This window comes from Oncorhynchus masou, chromosome 3, assembly GCF_036934945.1.
Source record: "Oncorhynchus masou masou isolate Uvic2021 chromosome 3, UVic_Omas_1.1, whole genome shotgun sequence".
In the NCBI taxonomy this organism is placed as follows: domain Eukaryota; kingdom Metazoa; phylum Chordata; class Actinopteri; order Salmoniformes; family Salmonidae; genus Oncorhynchus; species Oncorhynchus masou.
This window is the reverse complement of record NC_088214.1, coordinates 19,929,800-19,953,899: the sequence shown is the minus strand read 5'-3', so window position 1 is coordinate 19,953,899 and position 24,100 is coordinate 19,929,800. Positions and strand designations below refer to the sequence as shown.

At 43.1% G+C, this 24,100-nt stretch overlaps 1 protein-coding gene across 1 annotated transcript; it reads left to right on the top strand.

Annotated features, from left to right (window-relative positions):
- The first annotated feature begins 866 nt into the window (after window positions 1-866).
- LOC135506938 (transmembrane inner ear expressed protein-like) lies at window positions 867-23,099 on the top strand. The gene is made up of 4 exons (XM_064926377.1): window positions 867-986; window positions 12,777-12,894; window positions 21,762-21,911; window positions 22,966-23,099. Exons 1-4 carry the CDS (start codon window positions 867-869, stop codon window positions 23,097-23,099), a joined length of 522 nt encoding a protein of 173 aa, XP_064782449.1.
- Window positions 23,100-24,100: the final 1,001 nt, after the last annotated feature.

Here is a 24,100-nt window from a genome sequence, read left to right as displayed (position 1 = left end):
TTATAACCTACCTACCTCCCGTCCCCCAGACAGAGCAGTGTTATAACCTCCCTACATCCCGTCCCCCAGACAGAGCAGTGTTATAACCTACCTACCTCCCGTCCCCCAGACAGAGCAGTGTTGTAACCTCCCTACATCCCGTCCCCCAGACAGAACAGTGTTATAACCTACCTACCTCCCGTACCCAGACAGAGCAGTGTTATAGCCTCCCTACATCCCGTCCCCCAGACAGAGCAGTGTTGTAACCTCCCTACATCCTGTCCCCCAGACAGAGCAGTGTTGTAACCTCCCTACATCCCGTCCCCCAGACAGAGCAGTGTTATAACCTACCTACCTCCCGTCCCCCAGACAGAGCAGTGTTATAACCTCCCTACATCCCGTCCCCCAGACAGAACAGTGTTATAACCTCCCTACATCCCGTCCCCCAGACAGAACAGTGTTATAACCTCCCTAACCTTTCGTCTCCCAGACAGAGCAGTGTTAACTTCCCTACCTCTCGTTCCTGGCAGAATGGGCTGTAAACTACACCGGTCCTATTCATTAATTAATGACCCTACCTGAAGGGGCTGGCTAGTGGCTTGTGGAGCTGTCTACAGGAAGACAGTGTGATGTGCTACAGTGGTGAACAGGGGAGAACAGGGGAGGAGAGGCAGAGGCAGTACACCAGATGAGAGGAGAGAGGACATCCTCTTTCCTCTTCAGCACCCCTCTCTGACCATCAATCATCCAGGGCCATTGTGGTCCTGTCCAGGGTAGCCTGCAGCGCAACCACACAGCCCAGCCACCCAGCCAGGCAGGCAGAAGAGAGGAGAGGAGAGAGGGGGCAAGGAGCTGTAGCCTTCAGGGAGAAAGGAAAGTGGAAAATAATGGCAGCCGGAGAATGGCCTTCTTCCTGTCCTCCTCTCCAGCCAGTGATGCTGGGCTTGGAGGCAGCGCTGCTCTCCTTCTGCATCTCCACTGTATTCTCCCAGGTCCCAGACCCAGAGGTAAGAAAGTGTTCGTTCATACATGTCTTTGTCCACTGGTTGAGGCTCATCATCGGGTTACTGCTTACGGAGGTGTGGGTGTCTGTCACACTCGCTCCCTCCCCTGTTTATAGGCTGGTTGCTTGTTTTCATGTGATTAATGAATGGGGCCTGTTCGCTATAGAGCTATAGTGTTGGGCGGCCCCTTAGACAATAGTCAATCTACATGTGTCGTAATGGGATACTTTGTGGTGGCGTTCTTCCTAGAGTAGCATGGCTAATACGGGCCGTTGCAGCATGCACAGACGTAGTGATAGCCATTTGCCGCCATTTGTATTTTCTAAAGCTGGGAGTGATGCCGTAAGTGGCGGAGTCAAAAATGAAATACTGTGGCAGGCAGTTGAGAGCACCACGGCAGAATATAGAAGGGAGCTAATGCATTGTTTTGAAATGTGAGACTCCATGTGTCACGCCCTGACCTTAGTTATCTTTGTTTTCTTTATTATTTTGGTTAGGTCAGGGTGTGACGAGGGTGGTTTGTTTAGTTTTTGTATTGTCTAGAGGTTTTTTGTATGTCTAGGTTTTTTGTATGTCATGGGGTTTATATGTCTATGGTTGCCAAGATTGATTCTCAATCAGAGGCAGCTGTTTATCGTTGTCTCTGATTGGGGACCATATTTAGGTAGCCATATTCCTTGGGTATTTTGTGGATTGTTATTCTATGTTTAGTTGCCTGTTCTGCACTTCTCATATTAGCTTCACGGTTCGTTTGGTTGTTTTGTATAGTTTGTTCAGTATTCGTTCTTTCATTAAATAAGTATGTATGCTTACCACGCTGCCCCTTGGTCTCCTCCTTACGACGACCGCGGCAGAACAGCCCACCAAAAAAAGGACCAAGCAGCGTGCCAAAGAGGAGTGGACATCTTGGACCCAGGAGAAAGAGGAGTGGAGGACATCCTGGAACTGGGGGGAGGTAATGGCAGGGGACAAGACCCTGCCATGGAAGCAGGTGGAGATAGCACAGGAGGAATGGCGACGATATGAGGGTACACGGCTAGCATGGAAGCCCGAGAGGCAGCCCCAAGATTTGTTTTGGGGGGTCACATGAGGAGATTGCATGACTCAGGTCGGAGACCTGAGCCAACTCCTCATGCTTACTGTGGGGAGCGTGTTACAGGTCAGGCACTGTGTTATGCGGTGGAATGCTCCAGTACGCTATTCTAGCCCGGTGTGCTCTATTCCAGCTCCTCGCAATGGCCTGGCTAGAATGGGCATCCAGCCAGGAAGGAGGGTGCCGGCTCAGCGCTCCTGGTCTCCAGTGTACCTCCTTGGACCAGGATATCCTGCGCCGGCTCTGCGTACTGTGTCTCCGATGAGTCTGCACAGCCCAGTGCGTCCTGTGCCAGCGCCCTGCATTTGCAGGGTGAGAATAAACATCCAGCCAGGACGGGTTGTGTCAGCTCTACACTCCAGACCTCCAGTGCGGCTCCACAGTCCAGTACGTCCTGTGTCTGCTCCCTGCACTCGCCCTGAGGTGCGTGTCACGCACCAGGCCATCAGTGCGCCTCCAGGGTCCAGTACACCCTGTTCCTGCTCCTCGCACTCGCCCTGAGGTGCGTGCCACCAGCCCGGTACCACCAGTGCCGGCACCACGCACCCGGCCTACAGTGCGCTTCGGCAGTCCAGAGCACCCGGCGACAGTACCCAGTCCAGAACATTCGGCGACAGTTCAAAGAACGGAACCTCCAACGACAGGCCACAGTCCGGATCCTCCAGCGACGGTCCCCAGCCAGGGGTCTTCAGCGACGGTCCCCAGTCCAGAACATCCGGCGACGATCCATGCAGTGAGGGTCCCCAGCCCGGGGCCTACGGCAAGGATCCACAGTCCAGAGCCTCCGGCGATGATCCACCGGTCAGTGCTTCAAGAGCGAACTCATTGAAAAGAAGAGGGGCGGAGTCCAGAACCAGAGCCACCACCGAGGTTAGATGCCCATCCAGACCCTCCCATATAGGTTTAGGTTTGCGGCCGGGAGTCCGCACCTTTGGGGGGGGGGGGGGGGGGGGGGGGGTGTACTGTCACGCCCTGACCTTAGTTATCTTTGTTTTCTTTATTATTTTGGTTAGGTCAGGGTGTGACGAGGGTGGTTTGTTTTGTTTTTGTATTGTCTAGGGGTTTTTGTATGTCTAGGGGTTGTTATTCTATGTTTAGTTGTCTATTCTGCACTTCTCATATGTGCTTCACGGTTCATTTTGTTGTTTTGAATAGTTTGTTCAGTATTCGTTCTTTGATTAAATAAGTATGTACGCTTACCACGCTGCGCCTTGGTCTCCTCCTTACGACGACTGTGACACCATGTTATACCACATACAGGGTGTTGTACAAAACAAGCAACACAATTCCATGCTAGATCAGAGAATAAACATGAAAGTTCTAGAAATGTCCGTCTTGATATAATGACAACACATACACTGTTATTGCTGATGGATACTCAGACTGTTGATCATGTGGACAATTTCTGTGTTGATATGCTGCACCAGCAGCACCAGCAGCATTTGTAGTTTGTGGGCGTTTGTGATGAAATCCTCCGATGAGGAAGAGTAGCTTTAATATTCATGTAGTTCCCTGACTTTGCTTCAATGGATCCAGAGTTTTCCCAAGGTGGTTGCTCCATGTATTTGTACTTATCAGTCTCTGATATTTAAATGTTGATTTCAGAAGATTTTGGCAGAGAGTTTAATAGATAATAGGTGACAGATCCAGTAGGAAAAGCTGATTCATTAATAAATATAATGAGCCATTTAAAAAATATATATATTATTGATTGTAATGAAATTGGAATTTGGTGAACAAGGTCAATCATATTCCATTGTGCACAGATGTCATTTCAGCATCTAGTTTTGATTTACATTTGGTTAAGTTGTCAACTAACCTGAAACCAACAAAAAATGTCACCATGTCATTGGATTTAGGGAATAATTTGGGTGAAAAAAAGACTAAATTCCCTTACGTTAACCTTTTTCAAATCCAATTAGTTTCGTTCTTAATGGTTTGTATACTAAATGTATTTTCATTCACTTAGGGGGTAGATTTCATTATGTTCCGAGAGGGATCTAAATAATGGGAAATCTTAGAGAAATTATAATCATTTAGATAATAACAAAGAAAGAGAACCAGCATGCACATGACACCTCTCCCAAATCATTTGAATTACAATACTCATGTGATACACATCCGGTTCAGTTTGAATATTCTCTCATGTACACTCTTAGAAAAAAGGGTTCCAAAAAGGTTCTTTGCAGAGGGATAGGGTTATTCTACCAAGAACCGTTTTGATCAGAAGAACCGTTTTTGGAAGACATGGGGTTTTGTAAGGCAAAGGGTTCTACCCAAAACCTTTAACATCATAATAACTATTTTTGGAAGAAAGAGTTATTTGATTCATTAGAAGAGAAGAAGAATGATTTAGAAGGCATGAAGGCTTATACATAGAACCATATATAATATTTCCCAGCATGCTCTATTGCAGGGAGATTTTCAGAATTGTTTGTTTTACTGTAATATCTGTGTTTTTGCATGTACAGTACATTGATTGGTTGATTGATGAATTGTATAATTTCATCTGTTAGTAATTGGATTTATTGCACCAGTTACTGAGATGGCTGTTCCAGTTTAGATGATTGAGGTAGTCTCAGTATTCAACCTTTTCAACCTTTTCTATTCTGAATGCAGGTTTTGGGTGATTAACATTTCCACTTGTTGGTTATCCTAACTCTGGCTGGATTCCAACAGGTATTACACATCACTTTATGAGCCAGTATAATGTGACTTGTAGGCCTGATGTGGCCTGTAAACCAGGAAATTCCTAACACCACTGTGTTAGGGTATAACTAGGCCCTCAAAGAAAGGCCTTATGATGTACAATTTGTAATATATTGTTATAACTAATTAATTTTTTAAGGCTAATAAGGCTGGTGGAACCATTCACAGAGTGTTCTAGGAAGAACACTCCTAAGATAAAAGGGTTCTTGGTAGAACCCTTCATAGATGATACTGGGGATTCTTTGAAGAACCCTACATAGAGGGTTCTAGATAGAACCCTCTGCAAAGGGTTCTACCCAGCACCAAAAAGGGTTCCCCAATGGGGACAAACCAAAGAACTCTGTATGGTTCTACTTAGAAAAAAATATGCTAAGAGTGTGTTCATTTCATGGCATAAAGTCAGAATTATCTCAACTAAGCCTTTCCTGAATCAGGTTTGACATCGAAAATCCGACAACCATAGCAACTGCAAGCTGCAGCCAGTCAACTCTCCCACTGGATCTGAGTTGTCTCAATATGTTTACCAAAGTTTTCTGGCTCATCTACTTATCCCACCACATCAAATAGGCGAGCGAGAAAGACATTTTAGCATTACATAATCATGTTGAAATACTATGAATTAAGGGCAGCAGAGTTACAATCTGTTTCCCCCCTAAAGTGGCATTACACTCTGGAGTAAAGTCATGTCAGGCTACAAACAATTTTAATCAAAAATTCATTATTAGTTTTGGTTCTGGCAACAGGTTGATGGCCTTGGCAGATAGAACACATACTCATACGGTACACTGCTGATATTTGGAGATTGGCTGGGAAGTCAGACAAGGTTAGGCCCATGACATCTCGTTAACATGCTGACTCACCAAAGCCAATCAGCTCTAACACGCAGCTCCCAACTGAGGCCAAACACTCAGCCCTGTAAGACCCTGGCTGAGTGTGAAATGGAACCCTATTCCCTGTACAAAGCCCTAGGGCCCTGGTCAAAAGTCATACACTACGTAGGGAATATATGGGCTTTGGTCAAAGGTGCACTGTATTATGGAAAATAGGGTGCCATTTCAGACACACCCCTGTCTGTCACACTGAGATGAGAGACAACATGGCAATAATACTGAGAAAAATTACAATATAACATTTCAAAGAATTACAATTCCCTTACGAAATATACAGTACCCCAAGGCAATGGTCTTTCAGCATGTATGCTGTTTAGAAGAGTTTGGCCCAAAGTCATTTCCGACATATGATGCTATTTGTTGGTCAATCCACCAATGACTAAACAACACATCTACATTAATAACAATGGCTTCAAGATGTACAGTAATCTATGTTTTGATAATGTCATAGTTGTACATTGTTCCCATCCTGTTTATTGACTGTTAGATTACATTTCACCCAAAGGAGGCTGGTGAGGGGAGGATGACTCATAATAATTAATGGAATGGAGTGAATGAGTTGAATGGTATCAAGACCATGGAAACCAGATGTATGATGTGTTTGAGACCATTCCATTCATTCTGTTTCGTTCATTCTGTTTTTTAATTTCACCTTTATTTTACCAAGTAGGCTAGTTGAGAACAAGTTCTCATTTTCAACTGCAACCTGGCCAAGATAAAGCAAAGCAGTGCGACAAAAACAACAACACAGAGTTACACATGGAATAAACAAATGTACAGTCAATAACACAATAGAAAAAAGTCTATATACAGTGTGTGTCACGACTTCCGCCGAAGTCGGTTCCTCTCCTTGTTCGTTCGGCGGTCGACGTCACCGGGCTTCTAGCCATCGCCGATCCACCATTCATTTTCCATTTGTTTGGTCTTGTTTTCCCACGCACTTGGTTCACACCTGGTTCACATTACTTGACGTGTATTTAAACCTCTGTTCCCTCCATGTCTGTGTGTAAAATTGTTTGTTGTAAGTACTTGTGCACTTTGTGACTGGTGCGCGAAGTATTTTGTACCCATATTTTGTTATTCTGGATGCCGTTGGTTTTGACAATTAAACTGCGCCGGTTATTACCCAGTCCTCCTCTCCTGCGTCTGACTTGCGTCTGACTTGCCACCAGTTACAATTTAGCAAATTAACACCGGAGTTATACATGTGCAGATGATGATGTGCAAGTAGAAATACTGGTGTGCAAAAGAGGAAAAAAGTAAATAAAAACAATATTGGGATGGTAAGCTGCTCAGATAGCTGATGCTTAAAGTTATTGAGGGAGATATAAGTCTCCAACTTCAGCGATGTTCGCAATTCTTTACAGTCATTGGCAGCAGAGAACTGGAAGGAAATGCGGCCAAAGGAGGTGTTGGCTTTGGGGATGACCGGTGTGATATACCTGCTGGAGCGTGTGCTACGGGTAGGTGATGTTATGGTGACCAGTGAGCTGAGATAAGGCGGATCTTTACCTTGTAAAGACTTATAGATGACCTGGAGCCAGTGGGTCTGGCGGCAAATATGTAGTGAGGGCCATCCAACGAGAGCATACAGGTCGCAGTGGTGGGTAGTATATGGGGCTTTGGTGACAAAACGGATGGCACTGTGATAGACTGCATACAGCTTGTTGAGTAGAGGGTTGGAGGCTATTTTGTAAATGACATCGCCAAAGTCGAGGATCGGTAGGATAGTCCATTTTACGAGAGTATGTTTGGCAGCGTGAGTGAAGGAAGCTTTGTTTCGAAATAGGAAGCGGATTCTAGATTTAATTTTAGACTGGAGATGTTTAATATGAGTCTGGAAGGAGTGTTTACAGTCTAGCCAGACACCTAGGTATTTGTAGTTGTCCACATATTCTAAGTCAGAACCGTCCAGAGTAGTGATGCTGGTCAGGCAGGCAGGTGTGGGCAGTGATCGGTTGAAAAGCATGCATTTAGTTTTACTAGCATTTAAGAGCAGTTGGAGGCCAAGGAATGAGTGTTTTATGGCATTGAAGCTGGTTTGGAGTTTTGTTAACACAGTGTCCAAAGAAGGGCCAGATGTATACAGAAAGGTGTCGTTTGCGTCGAGGTGGATCAGGGAATCTCCCGCAGCAAGAGCAACATCATTGATATATACAGAGAAAAGAGTCTGCCTGAGAATTGAACCCTGTGGTACCTCCATAGAGACTGCCAGAGGTCCTGACAACAGGCCCTCCAATTTGACACACTGAACTCTATCTGAGAAGTGGTTGGTGAACCAGGCGAGACAGTCATTTGAGAAATCACGGCTGTTGAGTCTGCCGATAAGATTACGGTGATTGACAGAGTCGAAAGCCTTGGCCAGATAAATAAAGACGGCTGCACTGTACTGTCTTTTATCGATGGCGGTTATGATATCGTTTAGGACCATGAGCGTGGCTGAGGTGTGGAAACCAGATTGCGCAGCGGAGACGGTACGGTGGGATTCGAAATGATCAGTGATCTGTTTGTTAACATGGCTTTCAAAGACTTTAGAAAGGCAGGGCAGAATGGATATTAGTCTATAACAGTTTGGGTCTACAGTGTCACCCCCTTTAAAGAGGGGGATGAACGCGGCAGCTTTCCTCTCTTTAGGGATCTCGGACGATACAAAAGAGAGGTTGAACAGACTGGTAATAGGGGTTGCAACAATGGTGGCAGATAATTTTAGAAAGAGAGGGTCCAGATTGTCTAGACCAGCTTATTTGTACGGGTCCAGGTTTTGCAGCTCTTTCAGAACATCTGCTATCTGGATTTGGGTGAAGGAGAAGCTGGGGAGGATTGAGCAAGTAGCTGCGGGGTGTGCGGAGCTGTTGGCCGGGATTGGGGTATCCAGGAAGAAAGCATGGCCAGCCGTAGAGAAACACTTATTGAAATTCTCGATTATTGTGGATTTATCGGTGGTGACAGTGCTTCCTAGCCTCTGTGCAGTGGGCAGCTGGGAGGAGGTGCTCTTATGAATGTTTCTAATATTGCACTCTGAATTTTAAAAAACAATGTAATTTTTCACATGAAAGTCCCATTTGCTTGACAGTCATCTGAAGTAAGTGTTTTGGCTTTTTCCCAGATGTATTGTTTCATAAACCGTCTTCCCATTACAGTGTGAGATTAGATTATTTACAACGGCAGAAAACCTAATAAGTGTTCATGTCCTGACCCATCATGTATTGATCAGTCGACATTAACTATGGGGCTAGATTAAACCAATGATTTGTATACACACTAGGGGGATTTGTGTTGAAACCACCGTGCCTCGATCTTGGCACTCCCCCACCATTGTAAAAAAATATTTTGGAAAAAATAGAAATGCATTTATTAATGTCTGCATTTTTGCCACATTCATTCCATTACAGACACCTTCATGCATACTTTTAAATTGCATTATGTGAGACAAACATTTAAAAAATGCACAAATATTTTTTTTCCTTGAAGTACGTGTATTCTTTTTGATTACTAACATTACTGTCCCCACTACAACAGAAAAAAACTTAAAAACATGTAAATACTGTAGAATTCTAATCATTGCTATGGAGGACTGCTTCTACTGGGGAGTGCCAATATGGCCGACTGGTGGCTTCAAAGCCTCTCAATAGCCAATACATAGCATCAGCAATCCAGGGTTTATATATAGTGCATTCGGAAAGTCTTCAGACCCCTTCCCCTTTTCCACATTTTGCTACAATACACTGTTATTTTAAAATGGATTAAATTAAACATTTTCCTCATCAATCTAGAAACAATACCCAATAATGACAAAGCAAAATAATTTTTGCAAATGTATAAAAAAAGTATCTTATTCACAAATGTATTCAGACCCTTTGTTATGAGACTTGAAACTGAGCTCGGGTGCATCCTGTTTCCATTGATTATCCTTGAGATGTTTCTACAACTTGATTGGAGTCACCTGGGGTAAATTAAATTTATTGAACATGATTTGGAAAGGCACACATCTGTATATACAGTATAAGGTCCCACAGTTGACAGTGCAAGTCAGAGCAAAAACCAAGCCATTAGGTCAAAAGAATTGTCTGTAGAGCTCAGAGACAGGATTGTGTCGAGGCACAGATCTGGAGAAGGGTACCCAAACATTTCTGTAACATTGAATGTCCCCAAGAACACAGTGGCATCCATTATTCTTAAATGGAGAAGTTTGGAACCACAAGACTCTTCCTAGAGCTGGCCACCAGGCAAAAACTGAGCAATTGGGGGAGAAGGGCCTTGGTCAGGGAGGTGACCAAGAACCCGATGGTAACTCTGATAAAGCTTTAGAGTTCCTCTATGGAGGTGGGAGAACCTTCCAACCATCTTTGCAGCACTCCAGCAATCAGGCCTTTATGGTAGAGTGCCCTTACGGAAGCCATGAGAAATACGATGCTCTAGTCTGATTTCACCAAGATTGAACTCTTTGGCCTGAATGCCATGTGTCACGTCTGGAGGAAACCTGGCACAATCCCTACAGCTAAGTATGCTGGTGGCAGCATCATGATGTGGGGATGTTTTTCAGCAGAAGGTACTGGGAGATGAGTCAGGATCAAGGGAAAGATGAGCAGGCCAAAGTACAGAGAGATCCTTGATGAAAACCTGCTCCAGAGCTCTCAGGACCTCAAACTGGGGCGAAGGTTCACCTTCCAACAGGACAACAACCCTAAGCACACAGCCAAGACAATGCAGGAGTGTCTTCGGTACAAGTCTCTGAATATTCTTGAGTGGTCCAGCCAGAGCCCGGACTTGAATCCGATCAAGCATCTCTAGTGAGACCTGAAAATATCCGTGCAGCGAAGCTCCCCATCCAACCTGACAGAGCTTGAGAGGATCTGCAGAGAAGAATGGAAGAAACTCCCCAAATACAGGTGTGCCAAGCTGTAGCATCATACCCAAGAAGACTCGAAGCTGTAATCGCTGCCAAAGTTGCTTCAACAAAGTACTGAATATTTATGTATTATTATTTTTCTTTTTGAACAGATTTCTAAAAACCTGCTTTTGCTTTGTTATTATGGGGTATTGTGTGTAGATTGATGAGTAAAACAACTCTTTAATCAATTTCAGAATAAGGTTGTAATGTAACAAAATGTTGAAAAAGTCTTAATACTTTCCAAAAGCACTGTACATAATGGGATGTAACCCATCATTTGTTGTTCAATTAAACCAAGCATGTCAATACTGGAGCACCAGGAAGAAAACCTCACTGACTGTGGTGTGGAAGAGGAATGAGACCCATAGTGTGAGTGTGTGCGTGCTTGTATATGTTGTAGGGTAAGTGTGATGCCTGCATTGCCTGCAGAACACCATGCAGCACGGTATACTAGCACGGAACTAGAAGCACAAGCATTTCGCTACGCACGCATTAACATCTGCTAACCATGTGTATGTGACAAATACATTTGATTTGATTTGATTTGATTTATAGATTTTCCAACACCTTCCTGATTAAACTGCAATCACAACATACTGTTCTTTTCATAGCCTCTATTCACATAAAGGGATAGTTCACACAAATTCACACAAGTTCACACAATACACATTTGTTTGCTTGTTTGCATGTTGTGACAGCAATTCATGCTTTGGTTTTATTTCTCTGGCACTGTTTGTTTGTTAGACTGGTTAAAGGGTATAAACTAAACCAACATGTAATTTTGTAGTTTGGGTTAACTATCCTTTTAACAAACATTTCACACACTATAGATAATTTAAGGCTCCTCACCAGGGCTTTGAATTAATCATAATGATGACTGTATTAATAAAACAGCATAACCTCTGTAGTCTAATTGTGATGTCGAAGAAATGGACTAGTAACTTTGAGTCAGATCTAAGAGGAGTTGGCTTATCTTTCTTGATTCATGTCTGTCTGCTAGCGCTGAATTTCCCCATTTTCTCAAGACCTATCTGAAATAAAAACAAGTGTTGAAATGTGAATACTCAGACTAACACTTTAACCTTCAACACTTAAGAGACTCTTTTTATTCAGAAAAAAACATGCTTCCAATCATATCAGATCAATATCTCAAAAACAATATCTTAAGATTGTTGTCACACGAAAGAAGGAGCATGTTCAGTTTAAAAGTGCCCTTTTCCTCTCCACCAAACAAACAGTGTTTGGATCCCTCTAATTAGGGGGAGAGTGTTTAATGTTTTCTTCCATTCACTCCTTGTGCCAAGATCTGTGATTCATTCTCCTCCATCAGTGCCATTCACTCAGTGAGGCAATTATTTTGTTTTCATTGTGTTCTTACAGTATTTCTCAGCATTCGGTAGCTTGAGTTTTCTGTAAAGTTGCGTTTAGTCAACATAACAAATTGATGGGAAAAAAAGACTTAATACAGATTCTAGTGTTCGAAGTGATTGGGCATGACACGACAAACATAATGTTGCTCTTTGTCTATTGCTGCTTGTTGTTCAATGCTCTTGTTTTCTTTTCTTCAATTTTTCTTATTCAGATAGTCATCTTTCTATTTCTGTGAAAGGTGGTTGGGATTCAACCCATTGTTCTCTATTTTCAAGGCAATTTGTGAGGCAGATTAGATTTATTTTAGGCCTGTGCTGGTAGCTCTCACAAGTGGCCTAAGGTTGATTGAGATATTCAGAATATGAATGGGTCATGAGGGGTCACACCAGACTGGCATGTTCCACATTCTGCATGATCTACTAAATCCTCTTTTTGAGGGTTTTATTCCAAGCCTATCTTCCCTGTTGTTTTCTCCCTAAACACATAGTGACATAAACTTCCCACTGGGCACAGACGTCAATTCAATGTCTATTCCATGTTAGTTCAACATCATTTCATAGAAGATTCAACCAGTGTGTGCTCAGTGTGTGCCCAGTGTGTTGTTTTTTCCAATTCTGTATTTCCTCCAGTTGTCTTTCCACCATGTCTCTTCAGAAACTGAAAGGAAGCGAAAACTATTTTTCTCTCAATCAGATTGATATTTGCTTCCATTGCGGTATATTTCCAATTTGCATTAGACTAATTTATATGAAGATTCTCAAACTGCATAGTGATTTGAAGAGTACCTGTCTAGATTACACAATAAGTAACTAATGCACATTTTGACTCTTTTTCCTCAGCTTTTACCGACAGATCCCCCAAAGAAGCCAGACCCAGTCACTTCAGAAACAGTCGTGTTCTGGGGACTGCGGTTATGGCAGGTTATTGGCGTCTTCTCTATGTTTATTCTAGCAGTCAGTAAGTATTTCTCCAAACCTGTCATAATCGTGTGCCAGACTCATTCACGATGATTTATGAGATGAGAATATTCACACACATTCACTTAAGTATCTATCAATCTCACAACTATTCTCCCTTCCAATTCTATTTGACATAAATCACATTAATAAAATTAATGTATAAATCAGTCAGTTAGGAGGTCAGTTCGTCAGTCAGTCAGTCAGTCAGTTAGTTAGTCAGTCAATCAGTTAGTTAGTCAGCCAGTTCATTATTCCATTAGTTAGCCAATCAGTTAGTTAGTAAGTAAGTTAGTCAGTAAGTCAGTCAGTCAGTCAGCCAGTCAATAATTTAGTCATTCAGTCAGTTAGTTAGTCAGCCAATTAGTTAGTCCATCAGTTAGTTAGTCAGTTAGTTAGTTTGTTAGTCAGCCAGTTAGTCCATCAGTTAGTCAATGTCAGTCAGTTAGTCCATCAGTTAGTTAATGTCAGTCAGTTAGTCAGTCAGTTAGTCAGTTAATCAGTCAGTCAGTTAATCAGTTAGTCAGTCAATTAGTCAGTCAGTTAGTCCATCAATTAGTCAGTCAGTTGGTCAGTCAGTCAGTCTGCAGTTAGTTAGTCAATCAGTTAGTTAGTCAGTCAGTTAGATAGTTAGTCAGCCAGTTAGTTAGTTAGTCAGTTAGATAGTTAGTCAGTCAGTTAGTTCGTCAGTCAGTTAGATAGTTAGTCAGTCAGCAAGTTAGTTAGTCAGCCAGTTATTCAGTTAGTCAGTCAGTAAGTTAGTCAGTTAGTCAGTTAATCAGTCAGTCAGTCAGTCAGTCAGTCAATCATTCAGTCAGTTAGTCAATCAGTCAGTCAGTCAATTAGTCAATTAGTTAGTCAGTCATTTAGACAGTCAGTCAGCCAGTCAGACAGTAACTCAGTCAGTCAGTCAGTCAGCCAGTCAGTCAATTAGTCAGTAAGTCAGTTAGTCAGTTAATCAGTCAGTCAGTCAGTCAGTCAGTCAGTCAGTCAGTCAGTCAGTTAGTTAGTCAGTTAGTCAATCAGTCAGTCAGTCAGTTAGTTAGTCAGTCAGTCAGTTAGTCAGTCATTTAGTCAGTCAGCCAGTCAGTTAGTCAGTCAGTTAGCCAGTCAGTCAATTAGTCAGTCCGTCCGTCCGTCCGTCCGTCCGTCAATCAGTCAATCAGTCAGTCAGTCAGTCAATTAAGCCACAATGCCACAGCTCAGCTACAGTGGGTATCATAAGTATCCATACCCCTTTTCACATTTTGTTGCATTACAAAGGGGGATTGAAAAATTAAATGATAGGGGTTGAATGATTTTCTAAGGACATGCCAGACAGTGTCTGAGAAAGGCTCAAAGAATTGCCAAACACTCCAGCCACCCAAAACATTGACTATTCTCCATACTCCATAGCATCAATGCTCAGAGCAACAGACTCCTAAACAGCTTCTATCCCCTGGCAATGAGACTGTTAAATGGCTAACAGCTACTGCTCTCCCTCTCCCACAGACTATCCACACCGGCTCTATGCCCATCCACAGGTCTCTACCCACTCTGACACAAACACCTTCACACTTGATTTTTGTTATTTTGTTATTTTATTTATATACTGTATTTTTTGGACCACAATTTCGTTATATCCAACTGCGATCCAATTACAATCTTGTCTCATCGCTGCAACTTCCCAACGGGCTAGGGATAGGCGAAGGTCGAGTCATGTGTGCTCCGAAACATGACCCGCCAAACCACGCTTCTTAACACCCACCCGCTTAACCCGGAAGCCAACTGCACCAACGTGTTGAAGGGAAACACCACTCAACTGATTACAGAAGTCCGCCTGCAGGCGCCCAGCATGCCACAAGGAGTCGCTAGAGTGCGAAAAGCCAAGGAAAGCCTTCTCGGCCAAACCCTCCCCTAACCTGGACAAAGCTGGGCCAATTGTGCGCCGCTCTGTGGGACTACTGGTCACGGCCTGTTGTGACACAGCCTGGGATCAATCCCAGGTCTGTAGTGACACCTCAAGCACTGTGATGCAGTGCCTTAGACCGCTGCGGCACTTGGGAAGCCCCACTCTTGTGTATTATATATACACTACCGTTCAAAAGTTTGGGGTCACTTAGTAATGTCCTTGTTATTGAAAGAAAAGCACATTTTTTGGCCATTAAAATAACATCAAATTGATCAGAAATACAGTGTCGACTTTGTTAATGTTGTATATGACTATTGTAGCTGGAAATGTCAGATATTTTATGGAATTTCTACATAGGCGTACAGAGGCCAATTATCAGCAACCATCACTCCTGTGTTCCAATGGCACGTTGTGTTAGCTAATCCAAGTTTATCATTTCAAAAGGCTAATTGATCATTAGAAAATCCTTTTGCAATTATGTTAGCACAGCTGAAAACTGTCCTGTTTAAAACTTGTTAGGGCTGCAATCCCGTCAACGGGATCGATATGACAAAAGCCAGTGAAAGTGCAGGGCGCCAAATTCAAAACAACAGATATCTCATAATTAAAATTCCTCAAAAATACATGTATTTTATACCGTTTTCAAGGTAATCTTATTGTTAATCCCACCACAGTGTCCGATTTCAAATAGGCTTTACATAGAAAGTACCACAAACGATTATGTTAGGTCACCACCAACTCACAGAAAAATTCAGCCATTTTTCCAGCCAAAGAGAGGAGTCACAAAAAGCACAAATAGAGATAAAATGAATCACTAACATTTGATGATCTTCATCAGATGACACTCATAGGACTTCATGTTACACAATACATGTATGTTTTGTTTGATAAAGTTCATATTTAAATAAAGAAATCTCAGTATACATTGGCGCGTTACGTTCACTAGTTCCAAAAACATCCAGTGATATTGCAGAGAGCCACATCATTTTACAGAAATACTCATTATAATGTTGATAAATACAATTGTTAGATATGGAAATATAGATATACCTCTCCTTAATGCAACAGCTGTGTCGGAATTCAAAAAAACTTTACATCAAAACCAAACTATGCAATAATCTGAGAACGGCGCTAAGAAAAAAAAAATATCTGCCATGTTCGAGTCAACAGAAATCAGAAATAACATTATCAATAATCCCTTGCCTTTGATGATCTTCATCAGAATGCACTCCCAGGAATCATAGTTCCACAATAAATGCTTGATTTGTTCGATAATGTCCATTATTTTTGTCCAAGTAGCTACTTTTGTTAGCGTGTTTAGTACACAAATCCAAACGCTCGTGCAGGTCCAGCCGAACGTCGGACGGAAACTTTAAAAAGTTATATTACAGGTCGAAGAAACTTGTCAAACTAAGTATAGAATCAATCTTTAGGATGTTATCATAAATCTTCAATAATGTTCCAACCGGAGAAATCCTATGTCTGTAGAGAAGCAATGGAACGCAGGTCGCTATCATGTGAAATGCGCGTGACCAGGACCTGGCTCTCTGCCAGACTACTGACTCTAACACCTCCCATCCGGCTCCACAACACAGTAGAAGCCTCATTCAAGTTTTAAAAGACGGTTGATATCTAGTGGAAGCTTTAGGAGTGGAAGCCACATTATCCCACTGTGTATTCAATAGGGGCTGGGTTGAAAATCGACCGACCTCAGATTTCCCACTTCCTGTTTGGATTTCTACTCAGGTGTTTGCCTGCCATATGAGATATGTTATACTCACAGACAGCATTCAAACAGTTTTAGAAACTTCAGAGTGTTTTCTATCCAATACTATTAATAATATGCATATTTTAGCAACTGAGACTGAGGAGCAGGCCGTTTACTCTGGCCACCTCTGAGCACCTTTCATCCAAGCTACTCAATACTGCCTCTGCAGCCATAAGAAGTTAAAGAAGCAGTAACACTGGCCTTCTTTAGACTAGTTGAGTATCTGGAGCATCAGCATTTGTGGGTTCGATTACAGGCTCAAAATGGCCAGAAACAAAGACCTTTCTGCTGAAACTCTGTCAGTCAATTCTTGATCTGAGAAATGAAAGCTGTTTCATGCGAGAAATTGCCAAGAAACTGAAGATCTCGTACAACGCTGTGTACTACTCCCTTCACAGAACAGCGCAAACTGGCCCTAACCAGAATAGTCCTCAACTGGCAGCTTCATTAAATAGTACCCGCAAAACACCAGTCTCAACGTCAACAGTGAAGAGGCGACTCCGGGATGCTGTCCTTCTAGGCAGAGTTCCGCTGTCCAGTGTCTGTGTTTTTTTGCTCATCTTAATCTTTTCTTTTTATTGGCCAGTCTGAGATATGGCTTTTCCTTTGCAACTCTGCCTAGAAGGCCAGCATCCCGGAGTCGCCTCTTCACTGTTGACGTTGAGACTGGTGTTTTGTGGGTACTATTTAATGAGGACCTGTTGGGGATTTGTGAGGCGTCTGAGACAGGGTAAAGAATCATTTTTAAGCCTTGAGACAACTGAGACATTGCACACCTGTATGGGCAAGACAGAAGCTTCAAGTGCCTTTCAATGAAATATTGTAGTAATATATTGTAGTAGGTGCCAGACACACCGGTTTGTGTGAAGAATTGCAACATGGGCCAGCTTCCCTGTGGATCACTTTCAACACCTTGTAGAGTCCATGCCCCGACGAATTGAAGCTGTTCTGAGGGCAAAAGGGGGTTTTGCAACTCAATATTAGGAAGGTGTTCTTAATGTTTTGTACACTCAGTTGTCGTGTCTTTGGCTATGCCGGATTAAGTGATATGACATGCTATTCTATAAAATCCTTTCTCTGTAATTAATATTACTTGATTGAGCTAATCATGTAAGTGTAATTAACTAGAAAGTCGGGGCACCACGAAAGAATGTTTATAGAGCAGTTATCTTCCGAATAAACTCTTAAAGACCTTCATCAATAGCAGTCAATATTAATCGTCACCTCATTTCAGTCTCATCTGAAAGTTGTACAGCTATCAATTATATGCATAGTCGAGCATCTTTTTGTGACAAAATATTGCGCTTAAAACGGGCACGTCTTTTTATCCAAAAATGATATAGCGCCCCCAGAGTTTCAAGAGGTTAACTCTCCTACACTGACTCTATGCACACACACTGGACTCGAGCTAAACAAACTCAAATCAAATAAAATGTTATATGTCACATACACATGGTTAGCAGATGTTAATGCGAGTGTAGCAAAATGCTTTTGCTTCTAGTTCCGTCCATGCAGTAATATATAACAAGTAATCTAACCTAACAATTTCACAACAACTACCTTATACACACAGGTGTAAAGGAATGAATAAGAATATGTACATAAAAATATATGAATGAGCGATGGCCAAAAAGAATAGGCAAGATGCAGTAGATGGTATAGAGTACAGTATATACATATGAGATGAGTAATGTAGGGTATGTAAACATGATATAAAGTGGCATTGTTAAAAGTGGCTGGTGATACATTTATTACATCAATTTTTCCATTATTAAAGTGGCTAGAGTTGAGTCAGTATGTTGGCAGCAGCCACTCAATGTGGCGCTGCTGCGCCTTCTTCACCACGCTGTCTGTGTGGGTCGACCATTTCAGTTTGTCCGTGATGTGTACGCTGAGGAACTTAAAACCTTCCACTCTCTCCACTACTGTCCCGTCAATGTGGATAGGGGGCTGCTCCCTCTGCTGTTTCCTGAAGTCCACGATCATCTCATGTTTTGTTGACATTGAGTGTGAGGTTATTTTCCTGACACCACACTCCGAGGGCCCTCACCTCCTCCCTGTAGGCCGTCTCGTCGTTGTTGGTAATCAAGCGTACCACTGTAGTGTCATCTGCAAACTTGATGATGGAGTTGGAGGTGTGCATGGCCATGCAGTCGTGGGTGAGCAGGGAGTACAGGAGAGGGCTGAGAATGCACCCTTTTGGGGCCCCAGTGTTAAGGATCAGCGGTGTGGAGATGTTGTTACTTACCCTCACCACCTGGGGGCGGGTAGGTACACTCATACATACTTACACTGACACCCCAACACACACATACACACCCCAACACATACATTTTTTCACTCTCTCTCCTGCACTGACTATGCACACACACTGGACTCTACCCACACGCTCACACATACGTACATAGACAACCTAACACACATACGCCCAAACACACACATAACACGCGCAGACAAGGATACTGACACCACACACACTCACACACACAGACATACTTTCACACTCACCACATATGTTGCTGCTACCGTCTATTATCTATCCTGTTGCCTAGTCACTTTACCACTACCTGTACATAGCCACCTCATTACCTCGTACCACTACACATCGACTCGGTACTGATAATCCCTGCCATTTTTACTCGTTATTTTTATTAATTATTCAGTGTATTTATTTCTCGTGTCACTCTGTATATAGTTGAAGTCAGAAGTTTACATACACTTTAGCCAAATACATTTAAACTCAGTTTCTCACAATTCCTGACATTTAATCCTAGTAAAAATGCCCTGTCTTAGGTCAGTTAGGATCACCACTTTATTTTAAGAATGTTAAATGTCAGAATAACAGTAGAGAGAATGATTTATTTCAGCTTTTATTTCTTTCATCACATTCCCAGTGGGTCAGAAGTTTACATACACTCAATTAGTATTTGGTAGCATTGCCTTTAAATTGTTTAACTTGGGTCAATCATTTTGGGTAGCCTTCCACAAGCTTCCCATGGTTGGGATGGTGTTCTTTAGCTTGCAAGCATCCCCCTTTTTCCTCCAAACATAACGATGGTCATTATGGCCAAACAGTTCTATTTTTGTTTCATCAGACCAGAGGATATTTCTCCCAAAAGTACGATCTTTGTCCCCATGTGCAGTTGCAAACCGTAGTCTGGCATTTTTATGGCAGTTTTGGAGCAGTGGCTTCTTCCTTGCTGAGCGGCCTTTCAAATTATGTCGATATAGAACTCATTTTACTGTAGATATAGATACTTTTCTACCTGTTTCCTCCAGCATCTTCACAAGGTCCTTTGCTTTTGTTCTGGGATTGATTTGCACTTTTCGCACCAAAGTACGTTCATCTCTAGGAGACAGAACGTGTCTCCTTCCTGAGCGGTGTGAATGATGCGTGGTTCCATGGTGTTTATACTTGTGTACTATTGTTTGTACAGATGAAACAACAAAAAAATCTTTTGACTGGTAGTTTATATATTTTATATTTAACTTTGCATTGTTGGAAAAGGACCCATAAGTCAGCATTTCACTTTTTGTCTTGACCTGTTGTTACAAAGCATTTAATTTGAAGTTACAGTTTTAAATCTTCTTGAAAATCTATAGAAAGACGTGAAAATGGCTGTCTAGCCATGATCCCCAACACCTTGACCAAGCTTGAAGAATTTTTCAAGAATAATGGGCAAATATTGCACAACTCACAGAAGTAATTAGCTGCCAAAGGTGTTTTGAACATATATTGACTCAGGGGGTGAATACTTATCAAATTAAGGTATATTAGTGTTTTATTTTTCATTAATCTAAGAGAAATGTTCAAACTTTTCCTCCACTTTGACATTACAGAATATTTTGTGTTGATCATTGTCCAAAAATTACAATTAAATCCACTTTAATCCCACTTTGTAACACAAAATGTGATGAAATCCAAGGGGGTTGAATACCTATGATAGGCACTGTATTTGGCTTCATGGTCCAACTAGTTTTCATACAGAACAGATATATTGCATGATGCATGGAGAGGCGAATGTGTAATTTGTTGTTTTAATTGTGAGATGCAGGCTTTAGACCTTAGCCAAGTAAAACTGAACTCTATTATGTACTTCACATCAACAGAGTTGAGCAGCAACTAGTGTGGGCGGACTGGAGCTCCTACATCACATAAAAGTTTGAATAAAAAACAATGGATTTCGGGCCTCCTGAGTAACGCAGTGGTGTGTGCCACTAGAGATTCTGGGTTCGAGTCCCGGCTCTGTCGCAGCTGGCCGCAACCGGGAGACCCATGGAGCGACGCAAAATTGGCCCAGTGTCGTCCGGGTTAGGGGAGGGTTTAGCCGGCAGGGATGTCCTTGTCCCGTCGTGTACTAGCTACTCCTGTGGCGTGCTGGGCGCAGTGCACACTGACACGGTCGCAAGGTGTACACTGTTCCCTCCGACACATTGGTGCGACTGGCTTCCGGGTTATGTAGGCATTGCATCAAGAATCAGTGCGGCTTGGTTGGGTTGTGTTTCGAAGGATGCACGGCTCTCGACCTTCGCCTCTCCTGAGTCCATATGGGAGTTGCAGCGATGAGACAAGACTGTAACTACCAATTGGATACTGTAACCCTAACCGGGGAGAAAAGGGGTACAAAAATATATTTATATTTTTTTTAAATACTATGGACTTCAGCACCCAAAGAACAGTACTCAATTACACGGGACAATGTGTGGAGTTGAGTTTGTACTTGGCTAAAGAGACTCTGCTAAAATAAAGGTAAAATAAATATCATGGTCCTGTAATATTATATGCGCTGAATTGTCATGATGGTTATTATGATGGAGGGTTCCAAATGGTAATGGCATCATCTGTTTGTGATTGGTTTATCAAACCACATGATGCATGGTTCAATAAGGGGTGGAGGACAGCAATTGCACTTCACGAGACAATGATGGCATTCTAGTTTAGTGATAATCCATCAGACATCTATACAGTAATTTACCATGTCATGACAGAGCCCAAATCAACAAAAAGGAAAATAGTCTGATAACAGCGGATAATGAAGTGTCACGTATACAGTTATATAATAGCTGTAATGTGACACAGCTGAGTAGTGTCTAATTCAAAACATCTTCAGATGTACTTCAGAAACACATAACATTCTACATAGGAAATACTATTATATTTTATCTTTCTCTCTTTGTATCCCTCTTTCTCTCATTCTCCATTTGTAAGTCATAACCCTATGCTGCATCTTCAAATGCCGTATCCCCAGGACGAAGAAGGAGATTGAGGCGCGACATGCTCAGAGAGTAGCAGCTAAGGACTACGCCAACACACTGGAGACAGTGCCTCCTCTCAACGAGCTCACAGAGATCCCAGGAGGTAAGTAGGCTAAAGCTCCTCTCAGCATCCCCTCAAGAATACTATGGTGCACATTATAGAAAATACCTTCTGCCCATGACAAAAGTCCCAAGGAGTTAGTTGTGGTGTACATTTTAGGACATCTCTACTACTCTCTACGACAAAGTCCCTAGGAGGCAGGTGCAGTGTACATTTTAGCACATCCCTCCTCCTTGTGACAAATGTCCCTACTCTCTTGAACTACATTATAACTTTACGAATGGTAAAAAAGTCACACACTCATCTCTCCTTGGTGAAATAAATCCACAGCAAGGAGAAAATTAAGTGCGAGTTCTGGATGCTATTAATGAAATACCACCTGCTAGGCCTGTTTATACAGTAGGAGAATCATAGCTGTTTGACTTGACACACTAACGAGACTAGGCCGCTGACAGCTTTTGTATTAATTAATTTGATGTTTCTCTCAGATTTCATAATATTATGCTAATGGTCATCACTTCCAATCATTCAAAGCTAAGACATGTTTTCTCTCATTTCCGACGGATAACAAGCAGCACGAAATCTCACACCTCTGTCTGAATCTCTCTGGATGCAAATGGTGTTTTGAATTAGTTTAATGTGCCATATTGTCCCTGTCCTATCTGACTGAAGATGTAGATGGAGTCAACATAGACATATAGTCTTGGAGATACAAACACACTCTGGATTAATGAATACAGGTTATTCAAAGTTTCATTGACTTTACATTAAAGCTTTTTCCTCTTCTATGTCAGTCTGTCTCCTTTGCAACTGTTCTAACTTTCATGCCTTTCCTTTGGCTTCTTCCTCCCACAATCCTTCATCTTCCAACCCTATCCCTTTCATTTGACCTGTACCCTTCCTCTCCAAACCCTGTCTTTCCTCCTCTCTTCCTTGTGTTCCTCTCTCTCTTCACTATCCCCTTTCTCTTCCTCCTCCTCTTTTCCTCCTCATCCTCCCTGTCCTCCTCTTCCTACTCTCTATTCTCACACATGTCTTCCACTCTATCCTCCCCCTCATCCTTCTCCATCTCTTCCTCTTCATCCTGTCCCTCCAGCGCTCCTGGACACTGCATCCCTCCCGACGGTCTCTGAGCAGGTCCAGACTAGCAGCGCCAGTAGCAGCCAGCTCCCAGTGGTGAGAGAGGAGCTGGTGCTCACTGGTCCCCTCACTCAGCCTGAGACTGGATGACTTTCCTCCCTCCTTCTCCTCCTTCTGGTCCCCTCACTCAGCCTGAGACTGGATGACTTTCCTCCCTCCTTCTCCTCCTTCTGGTCCCCATCACTCAGCCTGAGACTGGATGACTTTCCTCCCTCCTTCTCCTCCTTCTGGTCCCCATCACTCAGCCTGAGACTGGATGACTTTCCTCCCTCCTTCTCCTCCTTCTGGTCCCCTCACTCAGCCTGAGACTGGATGACTTTCCTCCCTCCTTCTCCTCCTTCTGGTCCCCTCACTCAGCCTGAGACTGGATGACTTTCCTCCCTCCTTCTCCTCCTTCTGGTCCCCTCACTCAGCCTGAGACTGGATGACTTTCCTCCCTCCTTCTCCTCCTTCTGGTCCTCATCACTCAGCCTGAGACTGGATGACTTTCCTCCCTCCTTCTCCTCCTTCTGGTCCCCATCACTCAGCCTGAGACTGGATGACTTTCCTCCCTCCTTCTCCTCCTTCTGGTCCCCTCACTCAGCCTGAGACTGGATGACTTTCCTCCCTCCTTCTCCTCCTTCTCCTCCTTCTGGTCCTCATCACTCAGCCTGAGACTGGATGACTTTCCTCCCTCCTTCTCCTCCTTCTGGTCCCCTCACTCAGCCTGAGACTGGATGACTTTCCTCCCTCCTTCTCCTCCTTCTGGTCCCCTCACTCAGCCTGAGACTGGATGACTTTCCTCCCTCCTTCTCCTCCTTCTGGTCCCCTCACTCAGCCTGAGACTGGATGACTTTCCTCCCTCCTTCTCCTCCTTCTGGTCCCCATCACTCAGCCTGAGACTGGATGACTTTCCTCCCTCCTTCTCCTCCTTCTGGTCCCCTCACTCAGCCTGAGACTGGATGACTTTCCTCCCTCCTTCTCCTCCTTCTGGTCCCCATCACTCAGCCTGAGACTGGATGACTTTCCTCCCTCCTTCTCCTCCTTCTGGTCCCCTCACTCAGCCTGAGACTGGATGACTTTCCTCCCTCCTTCTCCTCCTTCTGGTCCCC